The sequence below is a fragment of the Acipenser ruthenus genome, chromosome 4 (assembly GCF_902713425.1).
Source record: "Acipenser ruthenus chromosome 4, fAciRut3.2 maternal haplotype, whole genome shotgun sequence".
Classification (NCBI taxonomy): Eukaryota; Metazoa; Chordata; class Actinopteri; order Acipenseriformes; family Acipenseridae; genus Acipenser; species Acipenser ruthenus.
Window position 1 is genome coordinate 8,401,363 of NC_081192.1, and position 16,460 is coordinate 8,417,822.

The 16,460-nt window shown below is 37.9% G+C and overlaps 1 protein-coding gene across 1 annotated transcript in view; it reads right to left on the reverse strand.

Moving 5' to 3' along the window:
* The window catches only part of LOC117399496 (dynein axonemal heavy chain 11-like), a 79,959-nt gene that overhangs the window by 21,583 nt on the left and 41,916 nt on the right, over window positions 1–16,460 (reverse strand). Inside the window, exons 49-65 of the mRNA XM_059021940.1 lie at window positions 16,168–16,407; window positions 15,145–15,306; window positions 13,674–13,867; window positions 13,127–13,289; window positions 11,989–12,112; window positions 11,391–11,533; window positions 9,613–9,774; window positions 7,652–7,885; window positions 6,662–6,808; window positions 6,131–6,244; window positions 5,802–5,945; window positions 5,331–5,513; window positions 4,685–4,786; window positions 4,013–4,147; window positions 2,200–2,373; window positions 1,153–1,388; window positions 857–979 (exon numbers count right to left, since the gene is read on the reverse strand). Coding sequence (XP_058877923.1) covers window positions 857–979; window positions 1,153–1,388; window positions 2,200–2,373; window positions 4,013–4,147; window positions 4,685–4,786; window positions 5,331–5,513; window positions 5,802–5,945; window positions 6,131–6,244; window positions 6,662–6,808; window positions 7,652–7,885; window positions 9,613–9,774; window positions 11,391–11,533; window positions 11,989–12,112; window positions 13,127–13,289; window positions 13,674–13,867; window positions 15,145–15,306; window positions 16,168–16,407 — 2,780 coding nt within the window. The remainder of the gene's footprint in view (window positions 1–856; window positions 980–1,152; window positions 1,389–2,199; window positions 2,374–4,012; window positions 4,148–4,684; window positions 4,787–5,330; window positions 5,514–5,801; window positions 5,946–6,130; window positions 6,245–6,661; window positions 6,809–7,651; window positions 7,886–9,612; window positions 9,775–11,390; window positions 11,534–11,988; window positions 12,113–13,126; window positions 13,290–13,673; window positions 13,868–15,144; window positions 15,307–16,167; window positions 16,408–16,460) is intronic.

A 16,460-nucleotide genomic window follows, 5' to 3' on the forward strand; every position in this document is an offset into this window, starting at 1 on the left:
GTATCAAGTCCAATTCAGCTGGATATCCTACAAGCTTTAAGGCATTCGACAAGGCTTTTTAAAATACTCCATCCATAATGGGAAAGCTTGTTTGTTCTGCAGTAATCACCCCTAGATGGAATATTTGTTACTAGCACTGCGATTACTATACTGCTAGAACAAAATGCTGCAGGGTAGATGCATGACTCTTCTTCCTAGGCTTGGTGCTGACAGTTCTTTAAGCCGTCCTTAGGGAGGCGTTTCACTCCTCAGCCCCGAGAACACATTGACCTGCCCTGAAGATTACCAGAGCCTTTCCTTCTCATGCCTTGTAATTGTGACTAACAACATTGACCTTGGCCTTTTCAATCAGATTCAATAATCAGATCGGAATCCAGTCAGGCTCCCTGAACTGCAAGGGTTGTAATCTTGAATCTCCCCTATTCTATTCTGAGAGGAGACCTGCTCACACTTCTTGTTTGGAGTTGTCTGATATTGACCTAGGTAAACAATTTCTGTATTGAAAAGGAACACAATTCAATCTAAATTACAAAATGGCTTAGAAATGTCCTGCATCCTGACTGGCTGCCAACAATTCCAATGCCGTATGGTTACACGAGTACAACCAATGGCTGAGATCCCATTTCATTCTAATCAGTAAAATCACAGTTTCAAAATAATAATGAGCCATTTTATAATCTTAATAAGACACTTGAAGGCATGGGCTGAACTGATACAACCCATGTCTTCTTGTCTGTTATTTCTTACATATATAATTTAGCAACATATTTAATCCTGAAATGTTTGAACTATGTCATTGTATTCCTGGATGCTTGGTTTGATGAAGGAAAAGTTTGAACAAATCCCAGGTACTCACCTTCCTTTCTTAATAGTGTTCCTCCCCAGCAATGTATCAAGAACAGGCTCCACTGTTTCCTCTAGGTTTTCAATCAGAACAGTTTCACCACCAGCCACAGCTCTCTCAATAGTATCTAAATATCTAAAAGCACAGAATACATTATTACTTGCAACACTTCTTTAAAACAGATGGGCACACATTTGAGATATGCTAAACTATTTTACTATTGCAAGGAATGTGTCGCTGCATTTTACTTAGGCACAAGAGATGTTCAATAACCATTTTTTTTCAAAGAAGCTGTTAGTGATTCTTACCCTTTCTGCCCTAAACATACAACTTTCAGATCACTCCCGTATTTGTTTTTTATCCATTTGATCCCTTGCTGTTGGGGGTCAATCATCAGTGGCCAGCGCTCACAGTTGGTCAGAATGGTGGCATTCTCCGTTGACATTCTGTCACTAGGCAGACCTTCATTATTCCAAGCCGCGACGGTAGCATCATCAGTTAGCATGCCGATTGGATCCAGTCCTTCCGTCAATGGGATGGGGACCTAAAAGAAGTCAAATATCATCAGTCTGTACGTTTAAAAACAATAATCAAATCACTTACTATAATGAGGATTATAAATGTTATATTAAAAGTTGTACAGTTTACCTATTGCATGAATGTAAGAACAAATAACATGTTTCCTACAGATGTCAGGACTGCCCAGTCCCTGACCACATTCCGGCGCCTCCTCAAGACTCATCTCTTCAGACAGCACCTGCAGAACTCCTCTGTTTTTCCCCTGGGACACTTATCACCCTTTCTTAAATGCGCTTTACTTGCTCTTATCTGCCCCCTATTTTACTGCATTTAATACTGTACTTCAGAGTACTGTAATCTGCCAAGTGTTTAATCTGTAGTATTTTGTATTTAATCATATCCTGATGTAACTATCACTGACACTGTTATCTGCTGTATTATTGAATTGTATTTTGTCACACTTGTACTTGCTTGAACCAAGTCATTGTATTTATCTTGCTCTTAATTGTATTATTACTTGTACTGTGATACTTGAAATGAATTTGCTTACGATTGTAAATTGCCCTGGATAAGGGCGTCTGCTAAGAAATAAATAAATAATAATAATAATAATAACAATAATAATAATGTATTTATCTAAAGGGATGCCCATGCACTGCTTTGCTTTTTTGTTTTGCATTCAAAAACACTCCAAAATACTTTGCATATCACACACAATCATGTAGTTATATTAATTTACTCTACATTCTCTGCAATTATAATGCATCAACATAAAACCATCACAGTTATAAGACAACACTGTCTCTTAAATATTGTATGTTTTAAAGATGACTTGCCTTCTGGGATTTTAAGAAAGGGATCCACATGCTCTCCACTAATTCCTGGCGGTAATGTCTAGTAAAGGATCCAATGTAGGACACAAAGGCCGCTGTTAGCAGGGTGTCACCACAAAGAGTTTTCTCTTGAGCTTCAAAAAGCTGCACCGACTGAGCCCAGCGGATGTTCTCAGACTGCAGAAGACATCAAGAAGATTTATACATGTTATAATAAAATCATTAGTGTTATATACCTACACAATACTACTCACATTGCATGTATTAATATTATTTTTAGATTGAACTTCCCTAGGTAAAAATAACTTATAATATTGTAAAACAGTTGAAAATAAAAGAAACAGAGAAATACATTCTATTTAAGCATTAATACAATAAAAAAGAAATAGAAATCACATGATCGTTTCATGGCCTAAATATGAAAACGCACCTAACCTCGGACCACGGTAATATGTGAGATGACTTTAGTTTCCCGACCTGTTCTGACCTTAGTGGCATGATTAAAATGTCCGTTTTTTTATTTTCTGTAATGTTACTGGGAAACTAACTACCCTGTAATCATTTTGAATACTTTATTTTGTAACATTTTTAATTACATTAAAATGAGCTAATATATTATTTCTAAATGTCCTCTATAATCTTCTGTCATTTTAGTAAGCATAAGGAAATAATCATTAAAAACTAAAATTTGGAAATGTCACTGATAAGGTGAGAAAAACAGCTTTTATAATAAAAACAAATACAGCAAACTTTACTTTGTTGTGACATTTCCTTCTCTTTGATCCTTGGCTGATGTCAGACAGCAGACAGAAAATCTACAAGGTACATTTGATTAATCTATTCCCTCCCTGATCATTTCTAGTCAGCAGTGATAAACAATAAAGTATACAAATGCAATTCCCTAAAAAGGCTTTGAAAGTTGAAGTAAAATTTCACTCAGCATCAATTTAGCATCCATTTAGGTCTTCAATAATGTTACCATGACACCTCAACACAATAAATCACTAGTGACATTGGCTAACAAGGGTTTAAGAGCCTGAACATGCAACATAATACATTTCTAGACAGTTAAAAATCACTATCATTTTATCCTAATGCATTATGGATTGCCTGTAATATCATTCTGTCTGGGGTGAACCGGTTTTAATTTTGAACAGCTGTTCAGATTTTGGAGTAAATTAATGATTAAATATAAACTGTCTGATTTATTAGTCTAAACACCAGTGCATCCAGGTCAATGCCATAGAGACAAAATCATCTGTCTTGATATGTTTTAGAGGCCTACTGCACTACTCTAAACTTATTCATTCTGAGAAATCAAAAGGCTTGGCATTAAGAATTGAACCGCCATAAGAAAAAGCGTCCTCATTTTATTTAGGTTTCTTCGTGGGAAACACTTGAAGGGTTTTCCCAATTGGATACATGCAATTGATTTGAATGATTTAGTAGCTGTAATGTAAAACCTTAAGAAATTAAGGTATTTGCCATCTAAACAGCCCTATAAAAGCATAGCAAAGTGTAATAAAGTATAGTGATAGCATAGGTATGCACTGCAAAGAATTGCAAGGTATAGTAAAGTATGTTAATAAACATGGCAAACCAAGGTAAACTATGGTAAATACATAGTATAACCATGGAAAAAGCATGGGAAAACTGAAAAGATACAGTGGTAAACTTTTATAAGGGTATCCACCAAAAGCATTTTTATTCTTTTTTTATTATTATTAAAATAAACCAATAGGACTGCACAAAGAAGTAACAGCACAGGCCCCAGTGCTTCCAAGATGGATTTGAATTTGTGGACCTGTTTTCTTACCTCAAGCCCCTTCACCAGCCTGTTAGCCAGTTCAATTGTCCTGTTGGTTCTGGTCACCTCATCCTGACAGCGCACTTTCTCTGCAGTCGCCTTCTCAAACCGGGTAGTGAGCCGACGCAGATTAGCATCCAAATCCTACAAATATTTTACCCCCCCCCCCCAAAAGAAAAATGTGCAGTACAGTTACAGTATAAATCTGAGCATGTGCAACAATCTGCCAATTAGCTAGCTATCTAAAGGAACGTCATACAGAAAACCATTCCAGCACTGATTACAGTCCACCTGATCTCATTCTATTTTGGTTCTGAAATAAAAGTATAAAAGTGGGTTCAATTACATTGTGCCCAGGTTTTTAAAACAACGTAACACTGTATTATCGAGAGGCACATTTAGTGAACTGCAGATTTACTTTTTAATCATTTAATACTAATGGAGTATTGCGGTTCGATAGGCCTTGTTCATTACATTTTAACTGATGATTATTTGTGTTTTTTTTTTCTCCTCCAAATAAAATAAAAGTTTGATAATCATGGAACTGCTTAGAAAAAGTGTAACTGACAGAACACTGTATATGGAGGGTGAATATTTTCTGCTTAATCATCTGTGTATTATAATAACCACATGACTATAATGAACACGTTTAGCTGAAGATGCAGTAAAGAGTATACTTACAACTAGCTTCTTCCTGATGGTCTCCAGCTTTCCTGTTGCTGTATCCAAATCAGTATTTGCCTGTGACAAGGCCTGTCTCTTCGGTTCCACATCGCAGAACACCTACAATTACAAAAAAAAAAAAAAAACAACAATGCCACACATCTCTAATCCTGGACGGGCCTTCACTTATAAAGGAAATCGTTTTAGCTTATCTCCAAGTCAGCATCTGAAGGTTAGATTTTCTCTTAAAATAGCAAGTAAAAGTACAAAATATCCTGTATCCTTCATTAAATGCCTCCTGTGAAATCATGGATTATATTCCATTGTAATTTAATTAACCTTTAAAAACAAAACCAAACAAAAAATAAACATAATACAGTACAGTATTTGTAAAATTAGTACTGGTAGTATATATACATACATATATATATATATATATATATATATATATATATATATATATATATATATATATATATATATATATATATATATATATATATATATATATATATATATAGGTGCTAGTTCTAAATAGGGGTTCCTCAATTAAACATGTATCCTTAAAATGAGGGATGTGTGCTGTCAAGGAATAGATAGTACAGCTGTCATGGACTGTTTTATCCTGAAGCAACCAGACCATGTACCGTCCAGAAAACAGTACCTCATAATATCTGATGATGTTGATGACCCAGGCACAAAGCCCAGATGCTGCAAAGGACTTGGTGCGAACAAGGTCAGGGTGAAACTCCGGGTTCTTCAGATACTCCTCCTTCACCACTTTCAGACAATTCTCAGGGATGTGTTCTTTATCATAATGTATAAGTGCCTGCAAGAAATCATCAACCTGTGGGAACAAAAAGCTAAAAGTCAAGTGCAAAAGGTGGCCCTGTGGATGTGGCAGTATGAAAATGATTTATATAAATATGTGTCAGTCTGGCTCTGGTTGGAGCTACACCATTCTTCATTGAAATGGACACTTTTAAATTGTGTAGTATTTTGTGATCTTGAGCATTAAGTTTTAATGAGTCCAATGAGATGCCAAATACATCACCAAAATCGACATGATCCTTGGTAACTTTTTTAAAAGCACAGCACAAGAGAACGGTGAGAAAGGGTTACTATGATTACTTACCTTTCCCATGAAGATCTTTGCAGCTTTCCAGCTTCTGTCCTTGGGAACTTTACCTCTGGGAGCCATCAAAGCCATCACGGCAGCAGACACATTGGTTACTGCGATTGGGGGGTTTGGGAAGGTCTTCAGTTCTGTGAGGTTCACCTTGAAAGAATACAAGCGACATCGAGTGCAGCAGCACAGGCTAACAACTCCATTCCTAGCAGCACGTTACAAACAAACTCACTTAATAAACTAACTGGCAGGACATTCTTTAAAACACGTGTGTCAATTTAACAGCCTATCATTTATTAAATGCTAATTAGTATTGATGGTTAAAGATGCCTTACCTTGTTTAGGGTATTCAATGCAGTAGTAGCTGCCACTAGTGCTGGTTCAGCCTTAGATAGGTCATCTTCACAGTCTTTTTGTTTTGCAGACACTTCAGCTTGGATTGCTGCAACCTAGCAAGAAGCATTGAAAGGGTCACTTATTTGTTTGATTCTTAATACTGCCGACTGGCTATATGTAATACTGAATGCCTAGCCCATAGCGTATACAGTCAATCTGTGTCACTGCTGTGCTGTGCTGTCAATGAGAGCTTTTATTAAGCTGTTTTACTGAAACCTTACTGGTTTCAGTTATTGCAGGATAACAGGATTTGGAATCCCAATGAAAGTGAATAGCTGAGAGATTCCACTAGTCATATATTATGTGAACTTGAGGGATTTTTATTATTGTACTAAAAAAAAGATTTTTTGTACACTTGTTTTGTGCAAGATAATGTTTTCTGTATATGATCTGCAAACATTTTGTGGTGATACTAATTTAATAAAAATGTGACTGTAGCTCCACTGCATTCTTCTGAGGATTCATCTTACCTTCTGCTCCTCTGCATCGGCTATGGTCTTTTCATGGCTCACTTTCTCAGTCTGCAGCCCGATCTTAGTAATTAAGGCTTCAGCATCCTGATTCTTAAGATTCAGCTCAACCTCTTGTGATGCAAGTTTGGCCTTGAGATCCTCAACCTTAGAGCACAAGCATATACACCACAAACAGATTTAAATACAATGATATACTTTAGTTGAACTAAAATAATCTAACAAGTTATTTAAAAACAATGTTTCCCCACGGGAAATTTAGAAGACTGAAGTTTGGAACCAACTTCTTAAATTCACTAATAAAATCCAGACAGTAATGCAACTGGAATGAATTAAACTAGTCAGCGGGTATTTGTGTTGTATAGTCAAAATGATAAAAACGTTCAATAGTGTGAATTGAACAAAAGTGTCAAAGGTGACATTACATTTTCAATATTACAATGATCAACACAAAGGTCAGGTCAGACAATGTTTTATTGTGAAGCTGCAGGCATTAATATCATTTAAACAACTTCAACTCACAACTGAAAAATGGCTCATCAAAGGAGTCATTAATTCTAAAATGTGTTTAAACAAATGTTCTTTTATTTTACATACTGCACTCTTCTGATAATAGCTCTGTGTGATGTGGTATATTACATGGAAACAACCCAGCTGCCACAAATCTTCATTGATTTATTTGTTAATGTTAACGATTATTATAAATCAAGGCCCTTTCAATCAGTCAGGAGCCTTCATTTATTTTAGTTGTGCCATACCTGTGACATCTGATACAATAACACAGAGATATTCTAAGACATCCTGTATTATTTTTCAATACAAATATTACAATAAAAATATTACTTCAATATTCTGTCTTTCTCTACAAATTTGCTGCTCCAGTAGCTGTTGCAATATTGTTTTGTGTGTTTGACTATTCTTTATTACATTTCCATGGACATCATAAACTGTAGTAAACCACCTTAAAATATTGAGACTTGTGCACAGTACCTGAGATGCTGTGGTCTTCAGTTTCTCTATCCCATTGGCAAGACGCTCCATTTTTTGTGAAAGTTCTTGCCTTTTCCTCCCCAGCAGGTTTTTGTAGAGGGCGATTTGCTCAAGAAAGTTCTTCGGGGTGGTGTAATTGTACCGCTTCTCATTCTGCCGGTATTTTTCACTGGTCTCGTTGACACTGGTATGAACGTAGGCCATAAAAAGACTAATGGATTCCTGGACGCTAGGCTGTAAAAATCAGAAGTGGAGCAGAGAAGCAGGATTAAGTAGAGTTTAACATGTAGAGCCGATGTGCTTTGAAATATTATCTTCATAAATTCTGAATTCATCTACAAGTTATGCCATTTTATTCGGATAGCCTCGACTCACTCAATCTGAAATGTAGGCATTGCAACCAGAAATGATTATACTTTGAAAACCGCTGTTGAATGAATGTATTTTATCCCTGACATGTGGATTGTGAAACACAGCTGTGTTTACATTATCCTTGATGTCCTCCAACTCCTTAAACTTTTTGAATCACAGTTCCCAGGTTGCTCATGATTATTCATTGCATGATGTTCAAGTAGAAACAGTTTAATTAATCACAAGCTGCTGAAAATCCATTAATACAAAATAAACGAGCTACAGAAACATGTACTGAAGTGGCATATCATTTACAAAAAAAATTCTGCCAATTAAGGTTCAAAATAAGAAACAATTTTTCACCCTGCACATTAAGTATGTATGTGTGTGTATACATATCAAAAATGTAACACATTTAAACATGTTATTGGCAGTTATAATTGTTTGAATTGCAACCACTATTAACATGTTTTCATCTGATAATGAAGCCGAAGGCATCCACTGGATCAATAAAAGGTTTTTCATTTATGACCCAAATGAAAATGAACTGTAACTAAAATACCTGCAAACGTGGTTTGAAAACCTGCACCCAAGGCAAGTAATATAATCTCAGGATCACGATACAAGCTCATTGTCTCAAGGGAGCGATTCATGTTAAAATCATTATAATTACTAAGTGGGTTGGTGACACAGCAGCAGTGTTGGAATTTCAAGTTCAGAAGATACTTTGTTGGTACAGTAATTAAAACACCACAGCCTTTTGACTGTTTTTTCTTCTTCTTTTACTTTCTGTCAGAAAGGCTGCAACTGGCCTGAAAAGGCCCATCTCAGAGTGATAAAATAACTATTGTCATCCTGCTTAACAAAACTGCACAGCAGGGAGGAGGCACAGTGGTCCAGAGAGCAGCTGCCTGTAATTCTCTGTGCTTTCAAGCCATTCTGTGAGCCCTTTGAAGAGGGGTCTCTCTTTCACTCGCAATGTTCTCTTATGAGAAGGTCAACAGTGACAGCACTTCCTGACTTTAACAGCTGCAGCTTTGAAAGGGTCAGCCCGAGATTACTAATTACAGTAATTTCATTAGCATGAATGATTTCTGCTCAAGGCTCATCTTGTTGTGCTAACACAAAAACATGTAAAATAACACAATGTGAGTCATTGGGCTGCGAGTCGCACATATCTAATTATCTATTTTTCATCATGATGCAGAACTAATTATGAAAAATCCATTGAAATTCAAAGCGATTCATTTTGAAAAACAAAACAATCTTAATTCAAATGCAGTTTGACAGTTAAGCCATTTTAATAGGAGCAAAATAATATTTGCTTTCTACAAAGGGAGAGAGCTTGATGGTTTCTTTCTTGTCATATGTCAAAATACATGTATTACACAAGTCTGCTGCTCTAATGGTAAAATGTTAGCCTCTTTATAGTCTCGGTCAATTTGTATAATTTGGAACTGTAATATCATTACTGTTTCTACCTTGTGAAGCACAAGGTGACAAATCCTAACTACAGTGTTTGTCTCTTGATAAATCCATTTTGGACTGGAGTTAAAAAGATGACCCTGTTGTGATTGTTATGTTGGGAGTGACAGCAAGGCAGCACAAACCTCAATCCCCTGAATCTCCTCAATGAGCCTCCTGCTGACAGACTGCAGGGCCTCCTGCGGCCACTCATGAAACCAGTCGATAGCTGTACAGTTAACTACGGCAGGGAACTTCCGGGCTCTGATGCGCAGGGTGGAGCCGACTGGTGAGAAACACAAGACAACCTGTGGCACAGAGAGGATGTGAGAGTGAGAAAGCGAGATTACAAACACTGCTGAGATACACAGGCTGTGATCAAAGTAACAAGAAGCATGAAGTAGGAGGGGTTTCCTCTTCCTGATTTTCAATTCACAGGAACCGCTGACAAGTGCATGTATTCAGATGTCCAGAAAAGAGGTGCCGCAGCTGTAAAAAGTTAAATACTGCAGCTATAACAAATGCTCCAGAAGTAACTGTTGTAATGAACTGTCCTGCTTTGACTGGTCAAAAAAAAAATGTGTGTGACGTGCAATGGGTAGCTCCCAGTGCACTGTTTGGGTGGAAATAGGTGTGTGGGCTACTATAGTACATCTGTTACTTGTCACAATAGGTTGCAGCCTTCATCTATCATGACCTGTTGGTCAATGCAGTTTATGCATGAGGGACGACCCTGTTGCACAGGAACCCATAAGTCTATAAGTTTAGTGGATGACGTGTCATTTGTGCACATGCATTTGCATGCATTGGAGACCAAAGATTTTCTGATCTAATGAAAACAGTTGATGAAAAGAAACAGAAAAATCTCAGTCCAAAGTCACATTAAGGAATAGGGAAAAGCTTGGTTAGAACTAACCAGTCATCGGGATATCTTATTGGTAGAGCACTTGCAGAGTTTGGAACCCTGGTTCAGCCAATGAATATTTTATATTCTGTTCTGTGCTGAGGCCTGCAAAGTACAGCCTAGCAAGTCTTATATACAGCATTTAGGAGAGGACACCAATAAGTGTGAAAGAGGTTATCAAAATAAATATCTTAAATTTAAACAAAATAAATTAACACCTAATTGCACATTTGAACAATATCTCTGTTGTTTAAAGTGCATGCATGACTTCCAGTTAAGAACATGTGCCCTGCGCAACAGAAGCTTAGATCTAAAGCAGCACTACTTTCTGCTGTAAGGGTCCTCCCAATTCAGGGTGCAGGAATGACACCGCAAGGTCAGGCACAGTGCCCACAGTGACAGCTCTGAGCATCTTGACCCCCTCCTCCTGCCACATCATTACATTCTCATCCTCCACTCTCCCTGTCCTTTTCAGAGCTATGTGCTGAGAAGATGAATACATTGTCCATTAGGGATAATTGACAGGGTGCTTTTGTAATGTGGATTGCTCCCCACTAGGAACTGCGGAGACTATCATGACCTCCATTATTACCAAAACAAATGTCATATATGTCCTTTAAAAACTTTGAATAATCGGGCATTCAAGAATTGTTTTACATAAATAAAAAAAATAGGCATTGTTTATTTTATGTTTACTTTTAAAGTGAAAAATAAATGTCATGAAATAATAGAGCACAGCATTAACAATTTATTGTTTTTCCAACAGGGGGCCCTGAAGGCTAAGAAGTCAGCCAGCACTGCCAGCAGAGAGCTAAAGACACAGGCATCCATTCTCATGGCAATGTAAACTGATCTTCAACAGTCTGGAATATTTTCTGGATGTGCAGATTTGAAAAGTAATCTGACAGCAAAAAGCTGTCAAGAAAACATTTCTTGTTGGCTCCATCACAAATGTCAGACGATGCAGTGTTAGTTAACAATGTAAGTCTATGGAGAGAGAGCTAACACTTTTAAATTCACCTTCAGCTGCTGCCGAACCCGTTCTATAAAGAACTTCCAGCAGTTCTCCCTGCTGTCGAGCAAGCCAAGCCCTCGGACCTCATTCCTTATTCCAGTGATGATACCATCTACTTCTTCATCGCTGAACAAATCTGGAATCTCGCCTGCAGAGAAAGGGAGAAATGTTTAACAAAAAAGGTCATTAATTCAAAAGGACTGTGCAGCAATATGTCTAACCAACTACTGTAGAAGCAATACTATACTGTACTGCATATCCTTTCAGTTTTGAATTGTACACAAGATCTCACTTTACTCTTGCCCCCTCTAACTTATTGCTGTTTTTTTTTTTTTTGTTTTTTTTGTTTTTTTTTTTAAATTGAAGCGAATAGAACAGAGGTGTATCCCACTCAAATCATGACCTGAGAATTGTAAATTGTGGTGTATAAAAAGACTTGAGAACTTCTGAATGCAGCTACCTCACAACTGCAAAGACTCCACACTAAAAACAAAATAACTAACATCTATAAGAGCCTTGTTTTACAGACCAGTTGTAACATACTACCTATGTCTCAGGGGAGACGGGCCAGGGCTCTTTAAAGAGATCTGGTGGAGGACTCACCTGATGCCAACAGGTCGTTAATTAGCACAAGGAAGTGTTCATCTGGGACTTGGGCATCTGTCAGCAGAAACACAGTGGGCATATTCTTGGCTCCAGTCTTGATGTACAAATTGGCCAGATCCACCTGATGAGACAGGAGTTCATATTTCAAGGCTAATAAGTGTTAGCAAAGAAAATACATTCACAAATAATTTAAATTAGCAAGCACAACATCTGGTGAATATAAACAATTAGACTGATTTGATGGTCAGTTCCCATGTTACAAGTCTTCTTTGGTTGCTACCATGTTAAAATGTTATATTTTATTTTGGCAATTAAGTAGCACAGACTGTTGAGGTTTTTTTTTTTTTTTTAATGTGGTCTTTTGTATTGAACTAGACTGTTGTTGGCACTTTACAAACACACAGGATTTGTAAGATTAAGCAGTTAGCGAAATGTATTCTCACAGTCTCTAATGGGACCTGGCATTCAGTAATAGAGTAAACTAGATGGGATGAGATCTATATCTTGTGAAAAGCCAAGAAACTACTGATTTGACTAACTTTGTCTAAACTGAAATACAATCAATGGTAATTACTATAATTGGAATGGAATATTCATCCAAGATCCAAAGCTGTCTCCATAATTGAAATATTTAGGATTTCAGCAATATTCAAACGGTTAGTTAAGATGCTATAGGATTGGACAAAAATAATAGGAACACCTGCCATAACATCGTCAATAGGATGTAAGACCATGGGAAGCCAGCACGACCCTGCACAATGTTTGAATTGTCCTGTACGGATTCACAACTACTCCACAATTATTGCTGCCTGTAATTCCATTGGAGTGGTAATCTGCTGCAAAGTTCTTCGGAATGATCCGTGTATTCATCACTTTTGAGACGGTTTCTCATAGAATAGGAGCACTTTCTGCCATCTTGGATACAAACACTCAGCAACTAAGCGCCTACTTCTAGGTCACTATGACTATGCTTTAGATCTTCAGTCTTGCCCGTGATGACTGACGCTGACTTGCAACTGATATTGGTATTGCAAACGTTCCCTCATTTTTGCCCAGCCCGTTGTATAATATAAAGCTTAAGAAACAGATTTGTATTAAATTCATGGACCAAGAAGAATTTATTTAGGCACAGTACCCGCAGGTCCTGGATCCCATATCCTTTCCTCAACGTGACCTGGAAAACGTCTAGAGCGCTGATGTATGCTGCCAGTCTTGACAGGCTCTGCTTCCCACTGCCTCCCACTCCCACGAGCAGGGCGTATCCTCGAGAGGCTTCCAGGATGCGGCTTATACGACACCTGGGCATGAGACAGAAAACAAGACGAGTAGAAATAGTAATTACAGCAATATAACAAACTACTGATGGGTTTGCCTTACAGCAGCTATCTGCACATTCCTCCCTCCTACCCCTGCCGTATGGCACTTAAAGACTTAAAGAATTAGGCCTGAGAGCACCGATTTCAAAGAAGGGGGTGAGAAGTGAACTTTGATTTCTCCCTTTCTCCACGTGTCATTTAGTTTAATCATTAATTAGAAGTTTTGTTACTTTAATTCACTAAATCTACTGATCTACTTAAGGTCCACAAATATTCCTACATCCCAATTTGAAACTCTAGTCCACAGTGCTGAATTAAATGCTACAAGAAACAGAGAGTCAATACAGTTAAAAAAAATGCACATACACATGCTGCATGGCATCTTCAAAGAGCACTAGGTTCATTGCAGCATTGAGTTCATTGTAGCTGTCGAGAGTTTCCACCAAAATTCTCTTCAGAGTCTCCCATTCCTTAACAGGCATGTAGCGGGGATCTCCAACCCCATTGGCAAAATGGCAATAAATCAGAGGCCTCTGCAGTAGAATGTGATCCCCCACACCCTTTGGAAGAAAGAAGCACATAGAAACACATATTAAACAAAGCTTCGATCCTGCTCTTCTAAACCATCCTTTCCCTCTGGCATTACAGCAATAAATCAAAGGGTGCCAGAGTTAAATAAGATCTTCCATAAACTTCACAACCGAAAGGATATAATAAAATACAGAATCCAAAATAATAAATGCTAAAGATCAATATTTTTTTTTATTTTGTAATGCACCAACTATGTGTAAAAGATACATACAATGGATTTAATGATTTAAACAGTGTCTGAATTACTACAATACAATACAATACAATACAACACAATACAACACAACAACGGTGCCAGAGCCTTTCTAAAAGTGGGTAGGCCAAGGTAAATATTGAAGCAGGTTATATATTTATTAGTCTACTGGTTATTTAAAGTTTCCGTGTGGAGTAGTGTTGTAGCTGTGTGGAGTAGTGGAGTAGCAGTGTGGAGTAGTGGTGTAACCGTGTGGAGTAGTGGTGTAGCAGTGTGGAGTAGTGGTGTAGCAGTGTGGAGTAGTGGTGTAGCAGTGTGGAGTAGTGGTGTAGCAGTGTGGAGTAGTGGACTCTGGACTCTTGACCGGAGGGTCATGGATTCAATCCCAGGTGGGGGACACTTCTACAATTATTTACTGCTTCAGACACAAATTACATGAAATGGTAACAACTGTTTCAACAGTTCTATAGTGTTACAAGATGACGAATGTAGCAAAATTCTCTTCCACACATAAACACAGCTTCTCTGCGTTCATTTTCTCCCATGTGACTTGTTAAAAGCTTCAGTGTACCTCTGTAGAAGCTAGCAGCACAGCTAACAAAACATTAGGATTATTGTCTATCAACACAGTGCCAGTGTCGTCTTAATTTGTGGATTTATTTGACTTATCTGTGTCACTGTGTTTTGGAATAATGATGAGAGTCAAGGTATATATACCTGTTGATTATGTTTTGTATACCACACCTTGAAAATCAAGTAGACTTAAAATAATCTAATGTCTCAACCTGCCTAATTGGTAACCAGAATAGAGTTCCACAACCGAGGCACAGAACAGCAAAAAGCTCTGGCTCCAGTTGGCTCGAAATCAGAGGCTTCTTCCCACCATGTGTTTATTGTATTTTGCAGTGCTTATAATAATAATGAACAATACATTAGATCGGCCAACGGGACTGATAGTATGTAATGTTAAAGTCAAAACTTTAACATTACACAAGTAGAAGGGTGGCAGCCCACCATTCTTTAGATCAAAGATACACCCCACACTGTGCTTACTTCAAAGTACTTGTGCGCAGTGTCTAGGAGCATTTTGTGAAAAAGCTCTGAGTCTTTGGACTCCACCAGTTTGTCTGCGTAGACTCGGGACGACTCATGTAGCCACAGCTGAACCAAATCTGCAGTCTGCTTTAAACAGTCAGGAGCTGAAAACAAGATGCCCTGCAAGAGAAACAACATCTTAAACGTGAAATACTACTGTATGCACAAGTATTCCGAACACTATCTGGGTTACCTCAGGTCTTTAAGGGCTTTTCGGCTTCTTGCCCATCTTACCATTTCTTCAAAAAGAATAGAAAGTTAAATACTATGGTTGGGTCAGCAGTGGTACACTTGGGAATTGGGCCCCCAGGCATCCACTATTAGAAATGACATACATATATTAACTATACAACCTTTCCATTACAGCCTCATTCACATCACCAAGCATTCATGGATTCATTCCAAAAGGATTGTGAAGTTAAAGCAACAGATCACATCCTCTGATCTCTTTCAAAATGGAAACATGCACAGATTGCAGTCCAGGTGACTATCCCCTTAGTTTCTTATGGGCAGTATAGATATACTCTGTTGTGCAAACGTGAGCTGTCCTGATGATACGGTATTGAAGTCTGATGGACCTCCAGCTACACAGATACAAATACATGCATTTGATTATTCTGTGATCAGCAGTACATCTTTCTGGGGCTTGTTATCAATAAGCAGTAACACATGACAAGAAACAAGAGGCATGCAGTACCATTCAGACTGCTATGTGTCATACCAGTCTATCTCATATGTGAAATGTCATGATTAACTGAGGCAGTCTTATTGCAATCTTGTTTCCAGGTGGTTTTCTTCATTTTTTATTTTTTTTTGCAGTTGAGTCGAGGTACAAGGTAACAAAGTGAATGACTATCCCAAGATCACACACCGAGTTAGGATTCAAAGCACTACTGGACAAGACTGCTTCAATATAGATGTTCTTTAAGATCAGTTGGGTAACAAACACCATTCTTACCAACCATAAATATAGCTTTGTACCTGAAAGATGTTAGAGAGGTCCCTCAGGTTGAAGATGTAATGGAATTTGATAGCAGTCGGCAGAAAGTTTTGAACCATTTTTTGATGGAGCCAGATGGCTGCCTGGACCACAGTGGAGCCTGTTCTCACAACAGCTGGGTTGAAAGCAAACTGCTGGAAGTGGAAGTTCAGGATCTGGCTGTAGATTGCTTCCAGAGCATCAGCAGAGGGGAAGTTCACTGCAAACACTGTGAAATGTCTCTGTCAGGATAAACAAGCAAACATGTATTCTGTTGTAGTAATAATAATAATAA